Source organism: Phaseolus vulgaris, chromosome 1 (genome assembly GCF_000499845.2).
Source record: "Phaseolus vulgaris cultivar G19833 chromosome 1, P. vulgaris v2.0, whole genome shotgun sequence".
Lineage (NCBI taxonomy): Eukaryota > Viridiplantae > Streptophyta > Magnoliopsida > Fabales > Fabaceae > Phaseolus > Phaseolus vulgaris.
The window spans coordinates 1,018,885-1,044,088 of NC_023759.2; the positions used below are offsets into that span (position 1 = coordinate 1,018,885).

At 34.6% G+C, this 25,204-nt stretch overlaps 5 protein-coding genes across 7 annotated transcripts; 2 read left to right on the forward strand and 3 right to left on the reverse strand.

Annotated features, from left to right (window-relative positions):
- The first annotated feature begins 1,800 nt into the window (after positions 1-1,800).
- On the forward strand, positions 1,801-4,313 carry LOC137816404 (F-box protein PP2-B10-like). Of its 2 annotated transcripts, XM_068619524.1 has the most exons (4): positions 2,155-2,508; positions 2,689-2,807; positions 3,155-3,592; positions 3,744-4,313. In XM_068619524.1, exons 1-3 carry the CDS (start codon positions 2,257-2,259, stop codon positions 3,579-3,581), a joined length of 798 nt encoding a protein of 265 aa, XP_068475625.1. In that variant the 5' UTR covers positions 2,155-2,256; the 3' UTR covers positions 3,582-3,592; positions 3,744-4,313. The 2 variants fall into 2 exon arrangements, with proteins under 2 accessions (XP_068475624.1, XP_068475625.1); XM_068619523.1 differs by having other exon boundaries at positions 1,801-2,508; positions 3,155-4,313.
- A 7,976-nt stretch (positions 4,314-12,289) lies between these two features.
- LOC137816407 (tubby-like F-box protein 5) lies at positions 12,290-16,167 on the forward strand. Of its 2 annotated transcripts, XM_068619528.1 has the most exons (6): positions 12,290-12,497; positions 12,662-12,758; positions 13,079-13,481; positions 13,802-13,889; positions 15,001-15,133; positions 15,222-16,167. In XM_068619528.1, exons 3-6 carry the CDS (start codon positions 13,095-13,097, stop codon positions 15,901-15,903), a joined length of 1,290 nt encoding a protein of 429 aa, XP_068475629.1. In that variant the 5' UTR covers positions 12,290-12,497; positions 12,662-12,758; positions 13,079-13,094; the 3' UTR covers positions 15,904-16,167. The 2 variants fall into 2 exon arrangements, with proteins under 2 accessions (XP_068475629.1, XP_068475628.1); XM_068619527.1 differs by having other exon boundaries at positions 12,301-12,937.
- LOC137816406 (uncharacterized) lies at positions 16,155-18,307 on the reverse strand. The gene has a single exon (XM_068619526.1). It carries the CDS (start codon positions 18,203-18,205, stop codon positions 16,361-16,363), a length of 1,845 nt encoding a protein of 614 aa, XP_068475627.1. The 5' UTR covers positions 18,206-18,307; the 3' UTR covers positions 16,155-16,360.
- Positions 18,308-19,068: 761 nt separating this feature from the next.
- Positions 19,069-21,859, reverse strand: LOC137816405 (pentatricopeptide repeat-containing protein At1g63330). The gene is made up of 2 exons (XM_068619525.1): positions 20,654-21,859; positions 19,069-20,387 (listed from the first exon to the last, which is right to left on the reverse strand). Exons 1-2 carry the CDS (start codon positions 21,659-21,661, stop codon positions 19,347-19,349), a joined length of 2,049 nt encoding a protein of 682 aa, XP_068475626.1. The 5' UTR covers positions 21,662-21,859; the 3' UTR covers positions 19,069-19,346.
- Positions 21,860-22,743: 884 nt separating this feature from the next.
- On the reverse strand, positions 22,744-25,097 carry LOC137816408 (U-box domain-containing protein 5-like). The gene is made up of 4 exons (XM_068619529.1): positions 24,892-25,097; positions 24,171-24,356; positions 23,712-23,819; positions 22,744-23,467 (listed from the first exon to the last, which is right to left on the reverse strand). Exons 1-4 carry the CDS (start codon positions 25,060-25,062, stop codon positions 23,123-23,125), a joined length of 810 nt encoding a protein of 269 aa, XP_068475630.1. The 5' UTR covers positions 25,063-25,097; the 3' UTR covers positions 22,744-23,122.
- Positions 25,098-25,204: the final 107 nt, after the last annotated feature.

The following is a 25,204-nucleotide window of genomic DNA, read 5'->3' on the forward strand; positions in this document are numbered from 1 at the left end:
GAGACTTTTGTGAATAAATTAATGGACTATCTTATAAGAATCTGTAGATAGATTAAAAAATGTGTAGGAGCACCATAACTTTTAGAAACAGCCCATGAATCAGTACTATACATAACTATATATCAACAACAATGTCTTACCATAACTTTAAATGTTTATATTATAATAACTCATTAAAACTTAAACTACTAAATGTACGTTGTGTATTAATTAGTATCTTCAATTTAATCTGATATTTTCTTAAGAATTAAAAAATATATATTAGTTTTTTTAAGAACTAACTCTCCATTAAGAATATTTTGGGGAATACAACATGATAACAAAATCTAGGGTTTTAAAATGAGGAAAAGTTATGCAGAGCTTAGATGTGTAAGTACAAAAATAAAAGACAGAGCGAGAATAAAGCACAAATTGAACTTACAATGATAAGCTTGGAGAGGTTGACCTCCTTTGAAATAGAGAAGCGTCGTTGTCACAGGGTGCATTGTTGTCACAAGGTATGTTGCTGTCGTGAGTGCGATTCCCGTTGTATAGTGAATTGCTGTGAATGAGAGATGAACAAAAAAGGTTAAAGAGAAAGATAAAGTTTGAAATTCAAACCCTTCAGCCTATTAGCTCAAATTTAAAAAAATTAATTTTTTTTTTTAAAAGTATGCATATTTATTTAAATTAATTTAATTTCATTTTTAAATAAAATTAAAAGATTAGAATACTATTTTAAATTGATATTAAGTATTTTAATATTATAATAAAATTAATAAATTAGTCACGCATCCAAAATTTTGTCTGTTTGAAGGTTGTTACTCTGTCATGATATAGTCCTGAAAAGGCACCTTGAAGGATGAATGGAGAAGGAAGTATATAAACTACTCTTAGCATTGATTCCTTAACAATGTGAGACTATATTGGCATACGGGAACAAGCCCCCAGTTGAGGTCCAAAGAGAGTGGATCCTCCTAATTAAGGGGCAAAGGAGTCACTTCGGTTCCACAATAAACGTCATTTGATTGATCTAACAATGTTATCCAACGAACTTGAGATCGAAACATGAATGTTTTGAATTTTCATTATCTATTTTACCAATGTTGTAAGAAAATTAAAAAAAATAACTTTAAATTTAATTTAATTTAAAAAAATTCAGATATAAATTTCAATACATGTCCTTACATTGAAATCAATCAATAAAATTATATAATACGAATGGTTTGACAGAGTCGATAATCGGATCTAGTTGGATTATTTAACAAGTTTAACAATAAATTTTAAATATAGTTGATATTATATTAAAATATAAAATTTAAATTCAACTTAACTTAACTTTATAAAATTAATTTATAATTACAACATGTATTATAATAATTTATTTGTTAGAATCTCTGAATGGTGACCTTAATATACCAGAACAGTATCTGAAAATATGTGATGAGAAATAATGAGGTGTAATAAAATGATAAAAGAAATTAACAGTAATTTATTAAAAGTAAATAGTAGTGTGATATTAAAATCTCATTATGACTAATTAAAGCTTTGTCGGAAGAAGCGTGCGCACGACGGTGGCGGAGTTATCAAGAACGGTAAACTGTCCACATCAGTACGCAAGTGGGGCCCACCACAATAAGAGAATCTTATCTTCAAAATATTCTCCCCTTACTAAGCTTTTTCTTTCTTCTTTTTGCTTTTTTATTTTTTTCGTTAATTAACTATTTTTGTTATTATCTTATCTATTATTTTGAATTTAATACTTTATTAATATATATTTTATAAATTAATTTATAGGTGAAGTTTGTATTCATTCGTCTCAACTCCTACGTGAAGAATATTAAATATATTATAAATGTTTGATAACGGTTTGATAATGAATAGTTTAATAAGTTTAAAAACCACTTATTAAAATAAATTTGAAAATAACTTTGTCCTAAAATAAATTTTAAATTTAAATCAATTTTATAAATTTAACTTAAAATTGATTTATAAGATAAAATTTAAAATTGAATAATAAAATATTATCTCTACTCAATTTTCAATACATCATTTAAAACACTTTGTCCAAATTCTTAGTTTACGTTACATTGTTTTATACATGCTATCAAAAACTGATTTTTATTAAAATATATTATTTTTGATAAATTTTAATAAATCATAAAGAGATGCTTAGAAATACAGTGTTTCAGATATTTTGTTCTGAGAAACATGCAGAACAAGTTCAACAAATTTTGAGTGAGTGATAGATTTTAGCAAGAACCTTGACTGATATCAATGGAGTTTGAAGATTTGGCAGAGGGATGCATTGCAGAGATACTGTCACACACCACGCCTATGGATGCATGCAAGCTCTCCTTAGTTTCCAGAGGCTTTTGTTCTGCAGCTGAATCTGACTCTGTGTGGAGTGCTTTTCTCCTCAACTTGACCTCTATCATTCCTCCTTCTTCCTTTCCTTCCTCTACCTCTAAGAAGGCTCTCTATTTCAATCTCTGCAACCACCCCACCATCATTGATCAGGGTAAAAGGGTAAGTAAACAAAACTCTTCCTTGCATTGACTAAAAAAAGTTCATGATTTTGATCAAACATAATTTGGTGATCTGGGGTCATGTGATAATTTCCCTTGAACATGGTGGTTGTGGTTTATACAAAACCAAGCATTTGTTGTTTCAAAGTGAGTGAAATGTGTTGGACTGAAATTAATGCAGAGTGTTCAGTTGGACAAAAAGACCGGGAAGCAGTGTTACATGCTTTCTGCTAGAAATCTGGACATTATATGTGGTGATGCTGTTCACCATTGGGAGTGGACAAGCCTGCCAGAATCCAGGTTAGTTGCTTCATCAAGTTTTTGATAAACATTTTCTCACCTTAACTTTAACTACAGTATCAAGGTTTTACAAGTGTTCATGATCAAAATTGTGACCACATAAACTATATTTGATTGTGGTATTATCAAGAACTTAAGCTTCACTCAATTTCATAAACCCTAAATGGTGACCAGTTCTAATACTTAATATAAATTTAAGCTTAACTTAGATTTATTAATTCAACTGACTTAGAGGTTTGAACCTACTTCTATATTATATATATTATCATCTCCAACAGTTATCACAACTTTGAAAGAACACAACATTTTGTGGTACATGTGATTTATTAATTGTTGTTGTGTTACAGGTTCGAGGTAGTTGCTGTGCTTCGTGCTGTGTGCTGGTTTGACATCAGTGGGAAGATAAGCACCCTTGCCCTGTCTTCAAACACACATTATGCAGTTTTTCTTGTGTTCAAGATGATGAATGCTAGTGGATTTCACTATCATCCCACAGTGATATCAGTTGGTATTTCTGGAGGCAATACCAACACCAAGTATGTTTGTTTGGATCTGAACTTGAAGGATAATCGCTTAAGTGAACTACAATGTCCAAAAGTGAGAAGTGATGGTTGGTTGGAGATTGAGATGGGAGAGTTCTTGAATTCAGGCACAGAAGAAGGGCAAGTGGAAATGAAAGTGATGGAAACAACAAGTCATATACAGAAGTGTGGCTTCATTCTTGAAGGAATAGAACTCAGGCCTAAACATCTGATATGTGAAACAAGTTCTTAGGCCTAAGAAGGGTGAAAATATAGAAAGATTTCACAGTTTTTGTTAGCCATGTTTAAGTCATAATTTGTTTTTGTATACCCATTTACATTGAATTGCCCTTTCACCACAGTGGTAGATTTGTTTTTCATCGAGGATCATTCATGGCCTCTTTGTATGTTACAGGTTCAACACTTTTACTAACAGCAGCCAAAAAAGGTCGATGTGCAGCAGATAAATGAGAACATGTAGCATAATTGGCTATGGGATAAAGAAGAGCTATGAGTTCTCACCCTTTGTCCTCCATACAAGTAGAAGCATAAGTTGTTGAGCAATTGTTCCATTGGATGAAGGAAGGAATAAAGGTTGGTAATGGCAGAAAATAGGTATGATTCTTTAACAAAATGGGAAACATCCTCATGAAACTTGACATGTGATGAGTTTTGGAGATCACATATCAAGATTAGGATATTTTATAGGATTAAGACATTTTATAGTATATAAGTGTATCCAAATCTCACCTTATAAATTGGTTTTATGAGTGATTTTATGAGGTTGAGTTAGATTTAAAATTCACTTCAGAGTCATTGTAATATGTTATCAGAGTCATTGTGAACCTGTTCCTAAATTTGTCATTCTAATATGTTATTAGAGTCATTGTGAACCTGTTCCTAAATTTGTCATTGTAATATGTTATCAGAATCATTGTGAACATGTTCCTAAATTTGTTCCAATTGGCCGTGGAAATTACTTTTACATTTTTGTCTAATTATGTTCTTACCACTGATAGAAACCTTATAACCAATGCAACTGTCTCATTTTTGGCACCATAGAGTAAGATCCCAAATATATCAATGTATTAGTAAACAAGTATCACAAATGTTATTACTTTTACTTTCACTGCTACAAGTAGCATGGCTATAAGTTCTGGTTTTCTGACATAACAAAATCTGTATTTCGTATTCAATTTGGATTTGCACAATTGCAATTATAATATACATATATTATACCTATTGTGGTGTCATATTTGCATTATATCCATGGATCCTATGAAGAAACAGGAATACCAACAGGAAGAAACGAAAACGAAGTATGTGGTTTGTACACATAGACCCCTCTTGATGTTCACATACTGATGTTTTATATAAAATGACTTTAAAATTCTGAAAACTTAGAATGTTTGAAATCCTTAAATTTTACAGAGTAAATATTGAAACCCAAAATTCTTATAGATTTCAATGAAACTAATGAAGTCATTTCCACCAATTGGGTTTGGTATGCTGCAATGAGTTGATAATGTCTCACTAGAATAATTGGGCTATAGCACAATAGACAAATTCTTCCCACACCAGTGCAAAACAAAACCCTCCCTATATAAAATTTGTACATTCATTTTTTTTTATTTCAAATTACGAAATCTAGTAAATTTTCAAATTGGTGCTTCGGGTAAAATTTGGATTGGCGCTTTTGGCGCTTCCGGTAGGATTAGAAAAAATAATTTCAGATCTGCCAATTCATAATTCAAAATATTCATTTTCTACTGATCCACCAATCCAATATGAAAATTAACAATTTATGCAAACTTTGCTTCCAGAATACCTTCTCATTCAGAAATTAACAAACTTTGCAAACTTTGCTTTCAGAATACCTTCTCATTCAGAAATTAACATGATTCACTTTCAGATTGATGAATCCGTAACACACTCCCAGATCTCAATTTCAAATAAAAGGTGAAGGTCAGTTTTGGAAATTGCAAAATTGGGGTGCAGGAAGAAAAATATAGGGGTGCAGGAAGAAACTGGCTCAAATGCATTGAGTCAACCACTTAAACTAAAGGGAGAGAGATAATTTATTAGCCCATTACCCCTAATTAAAATTTGACTAAATCAGTAATACAGATAATAGTATTCAGAATTAAATTAGAGAATTAGGATTGAGCCATGTGGGAAAATTTGATAAAAATGAAAAGAAAGCAAGAGCATAATTTTAAGGACAATAATTTAGATAAGTGTCAAATAGTGTACCAAAAATATAGAAACATAATTTTTTTTTGTGTTGTTTGTTAAGGTACCAAAAGTCCTAGGATGTGTCCTGAATAAAAGTGGTATTAGGTATTTGGAAGTAATTGTTTGTAGGATGTTGAACAGAAATGAAACTAGGAATATAATGAATGGGTTGGTGATCCAGTGGGTGGGTGTGTAGTCACTGTAATAGGCCATTGCAAATTTAAAATAATGTCACTAAATGCCATATTCTAAAATTTAAAATAATATTTATATATGTATTGATTTCATTGAATTAATGAAATTAATATATTACTTTTTAATATAATATAAAACATTCAAGTATAATTTTTAAAAGGTTTAATTACCTTTTTCGTCCCTATATTTATAGCCAATAGTCAAGTACAGTGGTTTTTAAAAAATTCAATTTGGTCCCTAAGTTTTTTAAAATGTATTCAAAATGGTCATTTATGTTAAATATCACCAAACGGCGTTAAGTGGTGCTTATGTGGCAGACACGTGTAAATTACGTGGATTGTGCTTACATTACTTTGGTGAATTCTGAATTAGGGTTTAGATTATTCGAATTGGGGATTTCGAATTTCTGATTTAGGGTTTCTGATACGAGGATTGCTCCCCTGGTTGGATTTTGTGGTACGCTTCCCTTCGATTCCATTCGGAGGTGTGCTCCCCTCATTTGATTCTGTGGTGCGATCGTGAGTTACGATGGTGAGTTGTGTTCCCATGGTCGATTTGGAGGAGCGATTATGTGGTGCGGTCTAGAGGTGGTGAAGGGGTAGCGACTGCGAATGAGGGGAGCACACCTCCGAATGGAATCGAAGCAGGAAGCGCACCATAGAATCCAACCAGGGGAGCAATCCTCGTATTAGAAACCCTAAATTAGAAATTCGAAATCCCCAATTTGAATAACCTAAATCCTAATTCAGTATTCACTAAATTAATGTAAGCACCATCCACGTAACTTACACGTGTCTGTCACATAAGCACCACTTAACGCCGTTTGGTGATATTTAACAGAAAGGACCATTTTGAATACATTTTAAAAAACTTAGGGATCAAATTGAATTTTTTAAAAACCACTGTACCAAATTTACTATTGACTATAAATATAGGGACGAAAAAGGTAATTAAACCTTTTTAAAATATAAATATTTTTTTTAGAAATAATACTTAAAAGGTGAAGTTAGAAAATTTGGTAAAAGGGACCATCTTTCTTCTTTTGGTATGACAAATTTTTTAATCACCGAATCTCTTCTAGAAGAGATTAATGTTTAAAAATATGATAACTTAAAATTTAGCTTAAAAAAATAGTGTATGCTTTTTAACTTTGCTTTAATCATTCTTTAATGCGTATTAACTTGGTAATTATGTTGAGTAAAATTGAGTAGTGGTGAGTGTTTTGAGACGTTCTTTGTTTGGAAGTTAAGTGTGTTGATCCAATATAGATTTGTGAGGTTGTCTTTATGTAATAGGTTGTTGTCTTTACAAATCTTGTTACAATATAACACCTTGAAATTTAGTAATTAAAGTAAAAACTATCTTAAGAAATTAAAGAAAATAAAAACTTATAAATTATCTTTGAATTTCACACTTAATATCTCTTCACATATCAAAACACTTTTTTTTATTAACAAGTGCATTCACATATTCAGATGGCTAAAGCATGTGGTGAAACGCTATTATAATTTTTTAAAATGTTTTTTTTTCGTGTGTACTTTAATGTGAAATTAATTTTTGTTTTTAGTTCAAATAATTTATAAATTGGTATCTAATTAGTAACCAAAGTTTTTGCTACCAAATTTAGAGTCTAAATAATTGATAGTTAAAACATTGATTGCTAATTAGATACCAATTTAGAAACTATTTAACAATAATAGAAACTAATTTAGAATTTTTTTTTTTTAGTTTCTAAAATAATCTCTAATTTAATCATTATAGTAATAATTTTTTTTTCTAAAATTAGTTTCTATTTCATAATTTTTTTAGGATAATAAAAATCTATTAAAATGAGTATTTTTTTAAGTATAAACTAGTTTATTAAAATATTTCACTCATCACTTACATATTTAACTTTTTCTTTTATTTGTATGTTGGTATAAAGTGAAATCTTCCATTAAGAAAATAAGAAGGGTGGCATTAGAAAGTGGAATCGAATTATGGGTAATGATTGACTTACATGGAAGCTACAAAAGGAGTTTGTGCATGCAATTATGTTTTTTAGATGAATCCATTGAAAAGTAGAAAAAGTTTATTATGAAAATAATTAAAGGTGTTTTGTTTCAACACAATTATATCTTTCAATGTAATGTCATCATGCTCCATAATCTCCAAAAACAACTAAAACTTAATCCACATTAAGAATAATAACAAACAACTCAAACTTATTCCACATTAAGAATAAGGGTAAATATATTATCACATAACACACAAAGAGGAATTATAGAGAAGAAAACTGATCTCATATATAGAGAAAACAGATTATACTATGAAACTAATATATAAATCAAACAGTTTTAAAAATAGAGTGATACACTGTAGAGATAGCAAAGCGATTTAGACAAGCCTCTAACTCAGTGATCCGTTGAAAAAAAAATGTGAGACAGACTGCCTATTCCAACTTGTTGACGCATTTAGACTCGCTCCGTGTAATTCATAGTCTACACAGGTCAAGTGGGGGTGGGGAGCTGGCCCGCATGATCCACATAACTTAAAATTCTAAAAATTTCTTTATGCAGTCCCATATTTTCTTCATTCAACCTTATATTTCACATTTCAAATTTCTATTCACATCTTATTACAAATGTGTCGTGAGAATAATATTGTAAGATCATTTACTCAATGCCTCTAAATAAAAAAAAATTATTAATTTTTTATTATTATTATTATTTTTTAAATATTTCTTATGCAGTAATAAACTTAACAACGGAGTAAAATTTACCTCTGATCTGAGCCACATTTATCATGATGAACTAATCTTAATCAATCATTTAACTAATTCTCAGCCATAATTTGCATAGTAGGTTAGAAAAAGACTACAAGAAGGTGACGAGGGAGTGAGTGAACTAACACACAAACAACTTGTTTTATTATCTTACCATTTTATTTGATTGACATGAACGATCAAACACTCAAAAAAATTCAGAAAAAACTAGGTTTACTCATAGCTGCTGCCTCTGTAATTGTCCCCAGATGTTAGCAAAACAAACCTTTGGAATGATTAGGAACATTTTTTTATTTATATTAAACCGGTTTATGAGGTAGGGTTTGCACCAACTTATATACTATGTAAAGTTGATGTGGAATCTCCAACATACTCTCCTCACATCAATAGTGACAGTATATTATGAGTGGTTCAATAATGATATTTTTGATACTTTATTAAGAAATGAACTTCAAGTTTAATTCAACCTCATAACGGATTTATGAAAAGAAATTTGCATACCTACTTATATATTATATATTATGAAATATTTTAATCTCTAGTCGTAATTCTGTGATTTATTTCCAACCGTATTGTTGTTAGATGTATAACAAGGGTAAGGTTCAGGTTAATTAACCTGTTGAAATTGAATGTCATATTCACTCACCACCATAATCAGTGCTCACTTTGGTGAGATTAACCCAAAAAACAAGGGAAGGGTTTGGGGAGAAAGAAAATGATATACCAAAAGTGGATAATGTTTTTGCCACATATATGATTGATTGATCCATATTAGGGTTCATTCCATGCAGAGCTGACACACATGATCCAGTTGGTTGGTGGACTGTAATGTGTGTATTTTAGCTTGTGACTTCCATTGGGTGAACTGTGAAAAAGCCTATTAAACCCCAGCTAGCTAGATAAACCTATGGTTTTGAAAAAAATGAGAGAGAAGAAATGGAAAATGGAATGATTGTTGATAAAACTTGATATAACAGATGATTATTGTTGTTATTTAAAATGTCAGTAGTCCAGATGTAAAGTTGTATATTGATATCTAACATAAAGTTTTTATAAAGTTTTTATAAAGAAAAATGAAAAATGGGATGAAAGTAGAAAGCAATAATTGATTGCATGATGTGAGTTTAAGAAAGAGGGTACGTAGATAGAATAGATGCATAGAACAGAAAATGGATGCAGGAAAAGAATGAGGAGGGAGAGTGATAAGAGGTTTGTGTGGGGACATGGTGATTAGAACAAGTACTTCACCATCAATGAATTTGAGTTGAATTATTGCAGAGAGCAAGTTGGTGAGTGGACCATTCTCTACAATTACGCTAACTCATCTATCTGTCAGCTACCTTTTCAAACTTTTCGATAAAGATACTCATTCCCATTGCACAAAATCTTATAATGCACTTCTTCATTTTCAATATATTTTCACACTAACACATCATAATTACAACTTATCACACTGCAGATATCATAATTACAACTTATAACTTCATTGGGTGTGAAGATAAAAAAGTGAGAGTTAACTAATAACAACATGTTATAGATAGTTAAATTCCTTAAAAAGATAGATTATTTCACTATGTGAATGAAAAAGACTTTGTTAAAAGAAACAAAATTCACTTTTAGTGATTTGTATACTGATAGATTAGTCTCATGACTCTTAACTATGATGCAAGATACTTCATTCTTAGAAAAAAAAAGAAGAGGAAAGTCACAAAAAATGTGTCATTGAAATCCAATTCTATATATATAAGTTTACTCCATGACAAAAGAATGTCAGAAAATTTTCTTTTTCATCATATATACCAGTAAAACATCTATTATTAATGATTAATCTCTACTGAAAAAACTCAATGATTAATTTTAATATATCTTTTCTTTGAATCACATTTTTTAAAATTTTCCTCATAAAATCAGAGGGCTAATTCTCCCTCCACCACCAGATAACCATGATCTGCCGCATATTTTTTTAAAATCCCAAATTGTTCTTGTCTTCTTTTTCAGATTTTTTATCTGGAATGATTTTATTTTTTTTCAGACCTTAGTGTCTTGTGCCGCATATGATCATATCCGGAAGACATATCTCAATTTCATATTCAAAACTGTTTTATTAGTGTTGTGGATATAGATATCCGGTATCGGTATCCAGAACCATCTTATTTGTGTTATGGATATAGATATCCAGAAAAATAAAGATAAAACAGACATTTTTTCTGTGCTGTGTTGGGTTGAGTCACAATTGATCTAGGGAGAATTAGCCAAATTAGAGTATAAGACTTTGTTTGAAGAGTTTGAGTTTTGTTGGACACAAAGTGTTACTGAAAATGTTGTGTTACACTATAATGAAGTGGGGTATGGGGCGGGCACGTGTGTTAGAAACATTTTTAGGAGTGGTGACAGTGACATAGCTATCATCAACAAGAAGTCATTTGTGGAGAAAGTGTGTTGAATTAAGGAGGTGTAGATAATGTGTCCCTTCAAGATAGCAATGTGAATATGTGGCCATGGGATCCATCTAGCAACAACACCTAAATCCAGGAGGAAGAAGAAATTTTCAGAATGAATCAGTGAAGAGGTTAGAGAAGAAAGGGACATCAATCATCGTCCATACATGCTTCCATCTTTTTCCACACTCATCAACTTTTTCGCATGCAAACATCTTAAGGGTCAGTCTCTGCTTTTTGACCATAAATAAAGCTAGTTTATGAAACTGTGTAATATTAAAGACTAAGGACTTCTACATACACTGGTTGGTGGTTTTGTCTAATAAAACTACGTAACATGGAATTGGTATAGTGTAGTGGTAGCAGTAGTTGGTTGATTTTGACACTTGGTCTATTTGATCAAACACAATACTGCACCAGTTTCTTTTACGTACTTCCATCCCTGCTGCCACATAAAGTCCCAATTATGGTGAATCGATCGAGGTCTTCAAAAACTGCTGCAAACTTTTAATGTGCCCAAGCTCACCCCCATCTAGTATTATTATTTCACCACCATTCTTTGAATTTGAATATATTTTCATACTGTAACTTTATATAACTTTATCTAAGGTTGAATAATACTTCTATGACTTTATGTATAATTATCGACTTTATGTATAATTATCGATATATAATTTAAGGTATAATTGCTGATGTGTTGGTCGTCTTTAAATCTAAATTAAACTTTAGAGTGAATAATAGAACAAAGTATGTTACATGTTAAGAAATCTAAATTAAACTTTAATATCATCTGATGAGTGAATAATAGAACAAAGGATGTTACATGTTAAGAAATCTAAATTAAACTTTAATATCATCTGATGAGTGAATAATAGAACAAAGTATGTTACATGTTAAGAAATCTAAATTAAACTTTAATATCATCTGATGAGTGAATAATAGAACAAAGTATGTTACATGTTAAGAAATCTGAAAGTTTTAGTAGTTTGGATCCTGAGATCCAGGGGTGAAATGTGAGTTATTCTAGATATTTGTGGGAAAAATAAAAACTAGAAAAAGAAAGCAGAAACAGCTGTTCACAGTTTACATTGTGACCAAACCATGGAACTAAGATATTCGGTGCACGTTTGGCTATGAGCCAGTGACCGTTGGATTGGTCTTCGATTGACTCACATAGTTGATGATGGCAATGATGAAAAATCAATATCCAGGTGGGGCCCTCTGAACTTAACTATTTTTGTGCCAGAACTTGTTAGGTGTGATCTTGGGCATAGTTAAAGCAAGAGAATAAAATAAAAGGAAATAATATTAGTATGCCAAAGAAAAATTCTAGAAAAAGTAGCATAGTGAAATCCTACTCATTTAATGGTAACTGAAAGAAGGAATTTGTATGGTGCAACTGCAAGAAGTGAGTGATGAAGATCAAAAGTGGTTTCCATTTAATTGAAGTGTGGCACTGCAAGGAGCAAAAGTCTTGTTCTGTGTGGCTGTGAGGAAGGGATGCTTTGCTTGATGCTTGGAAAAACAAAAACAAAAGGCATGAAGATGTGATGCTCATTTTTCTAGTTTTAGTTTTATCCACAAGCTTTGTTTTGTGACTTGTAACCTTGTAACCTTGTAACCTATAAACCCACACAACCTTAACCTCCACCACCCCTCTTCTCATTTCTCACTCTTTTTCTTTTGTTTTGTTTCTCCAAGACATTGGCTTTGGAAGGATTCACCACATTCCTCACCACCCTTTGTGTCCTCCAACTTCTCTGCAAGATTTCCTCCCTTTCTAGGCCCTTGTCTCACGGTACACGCATCTGCCTCTAAATCTTTGAGCTTTTCATTCATTTCTTTTTTGTTCCTTCAAAATCTCAACATGGGAATCCGTGTTTTGGATCAAGCCTTTGATTCTTGAAACACAACTTGTCTTTCAAGTTAAACTTCCCATCACTGCAGCAACATATGTGTCTCACTCCATCATTGTTGGTAATTAGTATTGCTTCACATTCACCACTTTTGTCATCAATAAATCCACTCAACTCATGCAAAGGTGTTAGTCTTGTTGTGCTTTCACAGTTATTATACTTGATGTCTGATTTTTCTTTTCAAACATAATGGCTGTGATAGTTCCACACCTGTCATAATGCCATTCAGGAGCATAGTGCGTGAGCTCAAGGAGATTGGAGAGGGTATCAGCAACATGTATAGAAGAGGGGGAGAGGGAAAGCATGTGCATCGCCATGGAAAATCTCACATTGCACCAGAATGTTCCCTACCATCCTCCTCCTCCTCCTCCTCATCATCATCTTCTTCTTCTTCTTCATCATCACAGAGTCGGTGGGCTAACTTACCACCAGAGTTGCTTTTAGACATAATTCAAAGGTTGGAAGCCAGTGAAACCTCCTGGCCTTCACGTAGAGCACTTGTGGCATGTTCCTCAGTTTGTAGGCTGTGGAGAGAGATAACAAAGGATGTGGTCAAGATACCAGAACAGTGTGGTTTGCTCACTTTTCCCATATCACTGAAGCAGGTAACTTTAACTCTCTTCACAATCTCTTGTTATGTGATGGATAGTTATCTTTTTCTGATTGGTGCCTTGATTCTTGTAGATGTTTTTCTGTATTTGTTTTTGGCAGGGTTAGTTTTTAGAGTAGTTGTCTAGAAGATTTGTGTTTAGGTTGTTGCTGCTTCTTTGTATATGATTGGATCATCTAAAGTGTTTCACGTGTATATATTTTTTATCGTTGATAAAAAAAATGTGATGGATATTTATACTTTATTTACTTCAGGTTTGGTAGCCCAAGATACTAATATGTGATTTTTTTGTTGTTGATCCCTTTCGTTTATCAGCCGGGCCCAAGAGACTCACCAATCCAGTGTTTTATCAGGAGAGAAAGAGTGTCTTCAACATATTGTTTATATCTCGGCCTAAGCCCTGGTAATTTCTGTATTCACATAATTTATTCTCCACTTGGAAACAGTTCTGTAAGAATTTCAGTAAAATATTGAGTTTTTTCTGTAATCTAAAATCAGATTTCGGATCTTGAATCAGCCTCTGAGGATCTTTTGTTGGGTGGTTTCTTCCTTAGAGATCTTTGATCATGCTATGTTTCTGGTGAAGCATGACTTTCTAAGTTTTTATTCATGAAACTTTGTTATGACGATTATAGGTTGGATCATTGCTTTGGCAGGATAAATTCGTGATGATAAAAGAAAAACTTTTTTTTTCTTGTTGTATAGAACTTGTACTGACAAATGAAGATTCAAGGATATTTGCTATAAATGTAAATGTTGCAACGGTGATGAAATTTGATAATATCTGTGTTCACATAGTTTATTCTTGATTTGGAAATATTTTTGTTAGAGTTTCAGAAAATATACGTGATTCCTCTTCGAATCTAAAATCGATATATTGCTGTTGAAACACCCTCTTTGAGGATCTTTTTCTGTGTTCGGTAGCTTCCTCTTACAGATTTCCTTGATCATTCTGTTTTTAGTCTATGCTTTGCAGGAGAAATTCTTCATTGTAAGATTTCCCTTGTTTTTCTTATTGCAAAGCACTTCAATTGAGGGTGATGATTCAAGGCTATTTGTTATAACTTATAAATGTACTCTAACAGTGGTTAAGAAGATGGGATAGATTTTTATATGGACAAAACTTAGATGTAGTTTCTTTAGGTACTTTTAGTTCTATGCTCTAATCAGACTTGAAGCTTCACCTCAGAAACTTATGTACACCTTTAATACAATTTTTTATTCTATAGATTATCCCAAACTTCAGTTTTGATGGGAGAACACTACCAAAAACACCTGAGAAATTGCATCTTAAGTTTTGTCCTTTTTTTATTACCTAGTATGAAAATATACTCTTGATTTGGAGACTTGTTTAATGTTCTAGTTACCATTTGTTTCATGTGCTCTTTAAATCACCTATTGGAAGTGAACCCAGTATGCTACTTCTGAGATATGTTTGACTGGAATCTGCTTTCCTTTTCAAATTCTATTCTTTCGTTGCACTTTGTGTGAGAATTGTATTTTTGTATTTGCAGCACTTTCTGGTGATATGAGCAAACTGTTACTGGCAGCAAAGAAGATTCGAAGGGCAACATGTACAGAATTTTTAATATCATTGGTTGCTGATGATTTCTCTCGTACTAGCAATACTTACATTGGAAAGTTGAGGTTAGCCTCACATCTCTCTGCTCTTATCTTCATAACTGATAAACTATTCTGCTTTCTACGGTTGACTTGATCTGTAAGCAATGAACAGGTCTAATTTTCTGGGCACCAAGTTCACAATCCTGGATGGTGAGTCCCCACATGATTCGTCACTTCCATTGAACTGCAAGTTGCAGCAAAGAGTCCATCTGAAGCAGGTACTTCCAAAGGTTGCTGCTGCTAACTACAAAGTGGCAACAGTGTCTTATGAACTCAATGTCCTCCGAACAAGAGGTCCAAGGAGAATGCGGTGCACGATGCACTTGATACCCATATCTGCAATCCAAGAAGGAGGGAGTGCCCCAACTCCTTTAAAGTTTACAAATTATCTTAATGAGCATGTATCTACCACCACCACCTCAGACTCAAAAGGAAGGAAGCCAGAAGTTGTTGAGTTTGACACAACTGACACTGAAAATACTCAAGAATCAAGCCAGAGGGCAAGGGAACCATTGGTTTTGAAAAACAAGGCCCCTAGATGGCATGAACAACTGCAATGCTGGTGCTTGAATTTCAAGGGAAGGGTTACAGTGGCCTCTGTGAAGAACTTCCAGCTCGTGGCAGCTGCTGAACCATGCCAAAATGTTTCAGCTGCTGAACAAGAAAAAGTGATACTACAATTTGGAAAAATTGGGAAGGACATATTCACCATGGATTACCGATACCCCCTCTCAGCTTTTCAAGCCTTTGCAATATGTTTGAGCAGCTTTGACACAAAACCAGCTTGTGAATGATTGATCACGACTTGTCCCTACACCATTGTGGACAAATAGTTCTGTTGTGTCACTCTTCCTTGACATAAAATGTACATATTTTCGTAAGGAAGGAGAGAAGAAGCTGGATCAAACAGCTCTCATTCTAATGAGTACTTTAATTCTGCATGCACAAGTTTAATTTGTGTAATGCTATCTTTTAGGATTGATGTTTAATGGCAACTCTACTGTAAACAAGTTTGTTAACTTAACTTCCTCGAGCATCAACCACATAAAAGAACAGAACCATCTTCGTGATTTTCTTATAAGTTAAATGTACAACTCAATAAAAATATCACAGGACATAAAATAAAAATGACAAATTACATGGTGTGGATGTTGTTAACACTTATTTTTGTTACTAAGAGTGTTTGTTACATTATTCCACTGCACAGTTTATTTTGGATTTTTGAAGGGAATCTGTGTGCTTGTTTCTTCTTCACCTTACTTCAATGTCTTCAATGTCTTCAATATCCTTGTCACAACTGACCTTGCAACCTTGAGGGCGACGTTTGTCATGTGATTCGAGGAAAGGGCCTCTGATGCTTCTTCCAACCATGGGCTGGTACGATGACTTCTCGGCCCGGTTGATGTTGAACTGAGTCCTCTGAGTTTCCAAGCCAGGCTTAGGCTTATTGAGGGGCCTGATGGGCTCAGTGGGCTTTTGTGGAAGAGTAATTTCAACACCTGGGTCTCTTTCAGAGATTGAACCATGAAACATGAGTGAGTTATTGATACTTTGTATGTTGCTGTTGACGAACGCCATCCCCAGTTCTTCTTCTTCTTCATTGGTGTTTTCTTCTCCGTCAGTGCTCACCTCATTGGTCTCTTCAGGATCACTCTTGTAGGCTCGGTGTATGTGGATTGAACCCTCTTTCTTAGCTGACTCAGAACCTAAGTGCATTGTGGCTCCTCTATTGTCACCAACCAAGGTTATGACACTAAACTGTTTGTCATCCATGTGTTGTGTAGGGTGCACAGTGGCTGTTAGTTTGTGCACAAACTTTGTGATATCATCTTTGATGCCTTTTTGTAGTGGTGGAGCCTTTTCATCACTGAATGAGACAGTTTTTTCAGGTGAGATGCTTGAGCTTGAGACATTCCTTGTGCCTGCATCTGTTGAATTCACAACTCTTGTGTCTTTCCCAATGGGGTTGGTTGTGGCAAACATTAGTTTTCTCTCCACAGTTTCTCGTACTCCATGATGCTTCTTATCACCACCAAACGCCTTGCCAAATGAATCTTTAGCCTTTGTTGTTGTTGTTCCTGAAGCAGAAGCTATGGTGCGTTGTTCACTTGGTAGTCCTCTGGTTGTTGTTGTTGTTTCTTTACCTTTTCCTCGTGCCTTAGAGGTTTCAGGCACCACTTTTTCCTTTTCTTCAGACTGAAGGGACTTTCCATTCGATGTTGTTGATCTTTGCTCAATTGCTGAAAGTTGTGTGGATAGATTCTCAGGTTGAGAAGAGGTCTCTGGTAACTTGGTGATGGTTTTCAAAGGTGACTTTATCTTTGGTTTTTCTTCTAGTGGAACTAGCACTTCCATCTTCTCCTTTTCTTCTTGAGGAGCGGTTTCTTCAGTTTTGACGTCCTTTGAGGCCAAAGGAGATGATGGATGATGAGTGGCTAGTTCAAATTTTGAAACTGGGGATGAATAGGGCACAGAAGAAACTCGTTGTTCAGTGTCTGCAGGCTGAGTTGACATCCTCTCGGGTTGAAAAGATGTTTCTGGTGACTTGGAGATTGTTCTCAATGGCGATTCTACCTTCGGCTCAGCTTCTTGTGATGTTGGTTCAGACAAGATCATCTTTTTCTTTTCTTCTTCAGAGGAAGATGATGCAGAAGGAGTGGATGCTTCGGCAACAGGCTTTGGCACCTTCAAGGCTCCATTATTTGAGGTCAAAGGAGTTTTGGGGGATAAGGGTGCAATAGGGGAATGAGATGGTGAGTCTGCATGAGATGAAGGTTGAAGTGGTGGCTGTGGAGAAGGGGGCTTTGGCTGAGTAGTCACAAGGGTCTCAGTGCTCAATGAAGAGAGTGGTGGAAGCGTTGTATGAGGTGGTGAACGTTTTTGAGGTTCAGCTCTTGGGACTTCAGTTTTTGTAGGACTAGGAGGAGATAGCTCTGAAGGTGCTACCAAAGAAGGCTTAGATGGTCTATGAATAGGTACACTTGTGTCTGAGTGAGGAGGAGATTTTGGTGTATCTCTTGCACGACGAGCGAATGATTCAGAAGGTACTGATAGCCATGGAATCCTAAAACGAAATGACTTACTCCTTTGTGCCATGGATGGTTGATAATATCTGATTACACAGAAAGAAAAAGGGTGATGATGTTCTTGAGGTGTTCTAGCTGAATGCAATGCTGCATGTTGCAATGATAGGGCTCTTATATATATACATAATTTAAGTGTTTATACCTTGGATGTACAATGGGGCTTTCTTTAGCCTTGAGTTAGCAAATTCTTATTGCTTCATACACAACATTTCACATTGATTCTCCTTTCTTTCTTGCCTCATTTAATGTTCTAATCAAACGTTTGCCACCCTTTCAAATAACAAATATTGTCGCCTTAGAGAAAAGAAAATTTCTCTTGCCTCTCACGAAAGGAATTCTGGTATATACTTTACCTTGATAAAGGTTATGGAGCCATTGCTTTAGTCATTCATTCACTTTTAGGAGCTGATTTCATTCTTCAACGATTCCATGTAAAAGCAACCATAAAGTGCCTTTCTTCGTATCTTTAAGAAAATAATTCAGAGACAAGATAATCACAACACAACTTCACGAGGTAAATAGTGATAGCAAGCTATTCTCTTATCTTCGTAGCAGTATCAGTCCTTCCCAAAAACAAATCTTCAGAAGAAAAGAACTACTTTTTTTTAACAGCTCCATTACAGATGAAAATTCTCAAAAACATAACTTCCCAAATTACATGTACTACGAGTACGTAAAATTTGACACGGCATGCAATAAAATAATCCCTCAAATCATGCTGAAGGCCATTATTATAGTTTGTTTGAACATACAGAATACTTGCAAGCCATAGACTGATATATAGGGTAAAAAGAGTTTCTTTTAAACATCTCTAAATGCAACCGATCCTATGCATACAAGAACTGAGGGTAAAATCAGAACAAATCAAACAAGTGACGAACACACCACAAGAATATTGTATAATTGAAAATGAAAATTCCATGAACATGCCACAGAAGATATTTGTATATACAGACAACTGAAGTTCAAAAGAAAAAGAAATTAAGACTTAAATCGGGAATATGAGCAATGGAAAAACTCATAAAACAAATTCATCCTTATTTGTTACATGGTATGGTAAATCCAGGAGACCTTGCTTCCTAAATAAGGTAACACGTTTGTAAGTCCCTTGGCAGAGAAAGAGTAGAATGCCCCAATTCATGACCACTAAACTATCTCATACTACGTGCTCTGGGGACAGGCTTCAAAAGGTTAACCTTAACCCTTGATGCATCAAAACCCCGTTCCTCCATGATCCGACATATTCTTTGTGCATCCTGCTGAAACCCACCATCAATAAGGCCACTTATAATTCTCTCAAAATCAGCTTGTCCTAATTCATCCTTCCTAGATTCCAGAACACCTAGAATTTGAAGGGCCTTCTTCTCATTTCCAGCCCTTGCATACATATCGCAGAGACTCACTTGAAGCTTAAAAGGAGGAGCCTCACCCAGCAAAGCTATTTTTCCTAAAAGCTGCTCAGCTTCATCAACAAGGTGCAACTTACCCAACCAGTCCACAAGAACAGAATAAGTGGCTACCCCAGGCTCAAACCCATCCCCCTCTAACTGCAAAAGAAGATTCAATGCATCGTCCAAGTAGTTTTTCTTCTCATAAGCTGCAATCATGCTAGCAGTGCAGCGATCATCAGGCCTATTCCCAAGTTTTATCATGTAGTCAAAATGGTGTCTTGCCTGATAAGGGTCACCAGTGAGTGCATTTGCCTCAATAAGTAGGGTGCATGCCTCCATACTCTGCTGGAACCCAGCAAACTGCATAGCGAATGAAATTCGGTCAGCTCCTTTAGTATCACCAAGTTGAGAAAAAGATCGGAGCATTGCCATGTACATTTCCTCCGTGGGTTTAATATTTCCCGTATCCATCTCCCTCATCAATTTGTCGGCCAAATTAGGCTGGCCATTATTCACAAATGCCATGATCATTGAGTTGTAGACTTGGAAGTCCGGTCGGAAACCTAGGCCCGTCAAGATTTCAAATGCCTCATTTGCACGGGCAAGATTGCCTCCCTTGCAGTACATGTGGACCAACACACTGGCCGTTGAAGCATCTATTTGTATACCATTTTCGCTCATCTTCTTCACCAATCTCTCAACATCATCAAAACAGTCCTCTTTAGCATAGATATCAATAAGCCTAGAGTAGTCAGAGACATTTGTTTGGAAAGAATCTTCAGTCAATAACATTTCAGCCACCTACATAAGCAAAGGATTTACAAAAATTAAACCCAAAATCCAAATAACCATTCATCCTATGCTGAATCACAGTTATTCACTTAAAAACATGCATTGCATGAAAGTTCCTACAATTCTCACGAGCAGCATACGGAAATATATCCTTAGGATCATCCAAGTTCTTAAATAAGTAGTTCATATAACCAAATAACTATAATATACGTGACAAAAATAAGTAATTCATATAAGCTTCAAATGATAAAAACCATTGTCGTATATACACATACCTTCAAGTACAAACTACGATTCTGCTCTTTCAGGTTATCAAGCAAATCTATCCATTCCACCCTGCTAGGTTGAACAAGCTCCATCCACTCATCCAACAGGCTTTGCAAACCATCATCATCCTCCTTCAATGACAGAATCTTCGACCTAACAATCTTCGCTTTCCCCGTTATTGCCTTCGGCTCCTGCGGCCAAAACACCTCCTCTGCCTCATGGATCCTATCAGCCACTTGTGCCCACTTGGGATCAGAGAGATCAAGCCCATAAATCTTGTACCTTATCTTCCCTTTCCTCTTGGGAAGTCCAACATCAACCTTCTCCTTCTTCCCCTCCTCACCAACATCTCTTTCCTTCTCATTCTGTGCCTCCTTCTTTATTCTCTCCAAACCCTCGTAGAATTCACGCTCCTCCATCTTCTCACGCGCCCACTTGAACCTAAGCTCCCTAAGCAAATCGCCGCGAATGCCAACTTCCCCGGCGAATCTGCACATTTCCTTAACCTCTTCACACTGCAAGAAGCCCTTCATCTTCTCCTTCTTCCTCTCCTTGTCCATATCCTGCAACACCAAATTGCTCACCTCCCACACCGTTCCCCACAAATCCTCGCTGAAATCCCCGGAACCCGACGCCGCCGTTTGAACTCCCCCGCCCTTTTCCATCTCCGACGTAACCCTCTCCACGATCGCCACGAGCATTCCATCCACGGTGGCCTTGTCGCATTCCGGGTACGCTTCCTGCACCTTCTTCCTCATTATCCACACAAATCGCGATAGAAACTCGTTCGTCGTGTCTTCATCGTCGACGAAGGCGTCATTGTGCGTCGCATGGACCTTGGGGTCGATGAGGGCGTTGGTGGGTTGGGCGGAGTGAAGGGTGGTGGTGGTGAACGGCGCGTGAAGGAAGGCGCGTGAGTGGTGCGGTGAAGGGAAGGTGGTGGAATGGGATCGGAAGATGGCATTGAGTCTCTTGAATGTGTGTCTTGAAGTGGAAGCTATGGTTCTCCAACTCATGCTGTCTCTGATTCAATTTTGAAGAACCAAATGGGACTGTGTTAGGGTTTTAGGTTTTTGGAGCTTCACACTGTAACACTACCATGCTCACTCAACACCAACACCAACACCAACATCTTAAGACATAGGCCCAAACTCCTTGTAATGAACTCAGCCCAACAATGCATGGAACAAAGATAACCTTAGTTTTTGTAAATCATTTTACACCTCTTTACACAATTTATTTCTCTCTACATGTTATAATCACAAACACACGCACAAATTGTATTAAAAAAATGATTTAAAAATGACAAGGAGACATGAATTAGAAAATTATTTTGCAAAAACAATGAAAAAGTATGTAGAGTTCATAGTTCAACATGACATAAATAAAATGATGTTTGAGTTTTATGAAATTATACATGCTATCGAGGAAGCTCGAAAGATGAGAATAATAATGTATAATGTGATTCTGTCTTGGTTTGTGTTGCATTTACTGTTATCGAGGATAATTTATAATGGATGAAATACTTGTTTTAGTTATTATGGGAAAATCAGGTTTAGGGTTACTCGTATTTTTTCGTGAAGGGAATGTATGTACTAAATAAGTTAACTAATTTATGATTTATTCATAAAGAATCATTTCATTAGTATAATAGGTTTCCATCTGGTTTGTTCTTAGAATTCTTTATGAATAGGTATAGCCTACCTATGTATTGTTTTTGTTAACATGAGTTTTGCTTTAGTTCCCTCATATTTTTTTTGTATTTTTTTAATAATATTTTTTTCATGTGATAGCAGATGATGATTGTTATTTTTGAAGTGTCAGAGTCTAACTGAGATGGAAAGTTGCATAGTAATACATGAAAGGTTTTATAAAAAAAAATTAAATATAATGAAGTTACCAAACTTCAATAAACTGAATATCAATTCAAGAACAGTTTTTAAAGAACCAAAGATTTTTTTTATTTTATTTTTCTTACTCCAATTTTGTTTGTTTGTTAGACCTTATGATAATGAAAAATTACTTGGTCCTTTAAGTTGATTGCTGTTACAGCTAGATGAACATAGAAATTGCAATAAATGTTGTGACAGATAAGAAGTAAAAAGCAAAACTGAAAGGGGTAATTGTTTCTGAGATTAGATAATTACATCAAAACAACAAATAGAATTCCTAAAACCTATTCCCCTATGCTGCTGTGGGACAATCCAATCAATTAGGGTCCTAAATGCTTCTTTTCAAGTCACATATCACCTTCTTTGAACACTAGACAGTAATAACAAGTACAAGTGAGACAACCTGAAGAACAAAGTGATCATAAATCTCCAACTTCATCATTGACTTGTGTTCTAAACAAATTTACTAGTGATCTAAAACCTAGAACATAGAACATGTAGTTAAGTTCGGTTAAACTTCGAGTGAACTCGACTTGATTCTCACATATTGCTTCCTCAACAACAAACTCATGCTCAAAGGATTGATCATGATGTCAGTGAGAGGTCTCCATCTTGAAACACACAAATGGATTTCCTATATTTGATCAAGAGATACTTCAGGTATTCTAGAAGCTCCTTCTCCTTTTGGTTTCTTCCATTCACTTCATCAAGTTGATTCTTGATACTTGCTTTCTCTACTAAGAGAGAGAATGCAGATTTGATCTCCAATCTACAAGTTGCAATTTGTATAGCTTCCAGTTCTTCCTTTTCCATAGAAGCTTTATCTGGAAAATTCTTCTCAAACAGTGAAAGTAGTACCTTCCTAGCCTCCTCTTCTGCAAATTCCAGGGAGAATTTTGCACCCCTAAGGTCATGTAGTATTGCAGATATCTGTAGGACAATTATACAAAGAAAAACTTCAGAAGCTATAAATATTAAATTTGTTTACAAAAAATCCTCTGTAAACTAAAAAAGAAAAGCCTAAATAAACTTATGCTTATCTCCTTTGTTAATTCTTATAAAACTATAGTTTTAACTTGTCTACAAATTAATTCAATAACTGTTTCAGAAGAAGGTAATTCAAACATATTCATGTTATGCAGATGCTAGAGGCTAACTAAAAAGTATAACCAACCTTATCAGCCAATGGTATTGGAACTGCATCTTGAATCTCTGACAAATACAACTCAAAAGCGTTTCTTAGTTTTTGACATCTTGAGAGTATCTTGGGGGATGTGATTGCCTAACCAGATTGTAATCCAGGTTAGTTATTTCAAACCAACATATTATAGTATGAACAATATAAAGTATTCAAAGATTATGGCAGAATTTATGTATATTAAACTAATTTAGAATTAATCTATCAGAATCAGAGTGAAAATTCATAAGAAGTGTACTTTTAAGTATAATTCAATATTATAAAACCGACTTAAGAAGTGTACTTTTAAGTATAATTCAATTTTATAAAACCGACTTATAAAGTGAAGTTTATAAAATCGACTTATAAAGTGAAGTTTACACTCACGTATATATTATTATAAAATTTCGTTATTTCTAGGAGATTTTTAACAAATGATTAAGTTAGGGTTCCTACCAGGAAGAGTTTACTGCATTTTGAACAATCTTTGATAACTGACTTGGCTTTAGCCAAAGTGAAGTGTAGTGAGCACAATGCCTCCATAGCTAACTTGCAATTTGGTCTGGCAGATTCAATATCTAAAGTTACATGTGAAATTCTATCGATGAGTCTATGAAGCTCTAAGCACACAGAATGGTGTACCTGCACAAATGAAAAAAATAAATGAAGTGTAATCGCATAAAGGTATCTATTTATGCCTATGATTTACATAATTTCATATCTTGTAGCACTTCCTCAATAAACAAAACTATTTTAGCTGCACTTACTCATCATCTTTTATATACAGAGACAGAACCTTTCTATTGCTAACAGAACACAGCTAATTCTACAATCAGATGATCAGGTAAATGATCTGAAATGCTATGAATTTTTTTCTTCTGTTGGTCATCTTCATTCAGTCTTCAAATTCAAGGACATAACTCAGTGTCTTTTTTTACCAGAATTAGTTTCACATAGATAATTCCCAAGTGAAAGGCTTAACATAGATTAACAAAGTGTTCTGATTGAACAATGACACCAAAAACACCAACACAACACAGAACTCATGAAAACTTTTTGGAATCATCAGATGCTCATTTAAGATTGTTGGTCCTAAATTTGACACCCTTTGGTTAGAAATAAAAACTTGTTGGTGATGATGACATTCACAAGAACCAAAACAGATATATGATAGTACCTTATCTCTGCCATTGCTTGTAATTGGAATCTCAAAAACTGCTGCACATTTACTTGACATCATAAAGGTTGAAGAGTTAAGCTCAGAAACAGTATATGCCATGAGCAACAAAGAGAAGAAGAAATGTGGTGATATGCTGCAGAACTCAACTTGAGCAGCCGGCACATACATTGAAAAGGAGACATTTATAGCAGTAGATATATATCTTAATCAATAACTGAGTCATTTTGCACTCAAACAAAAAAAGTGGTACCCTTTTGATTCTTTTTCTCTTGGACCTTGTCCACACTCAATAATAGTGTAAAGGGTAGTT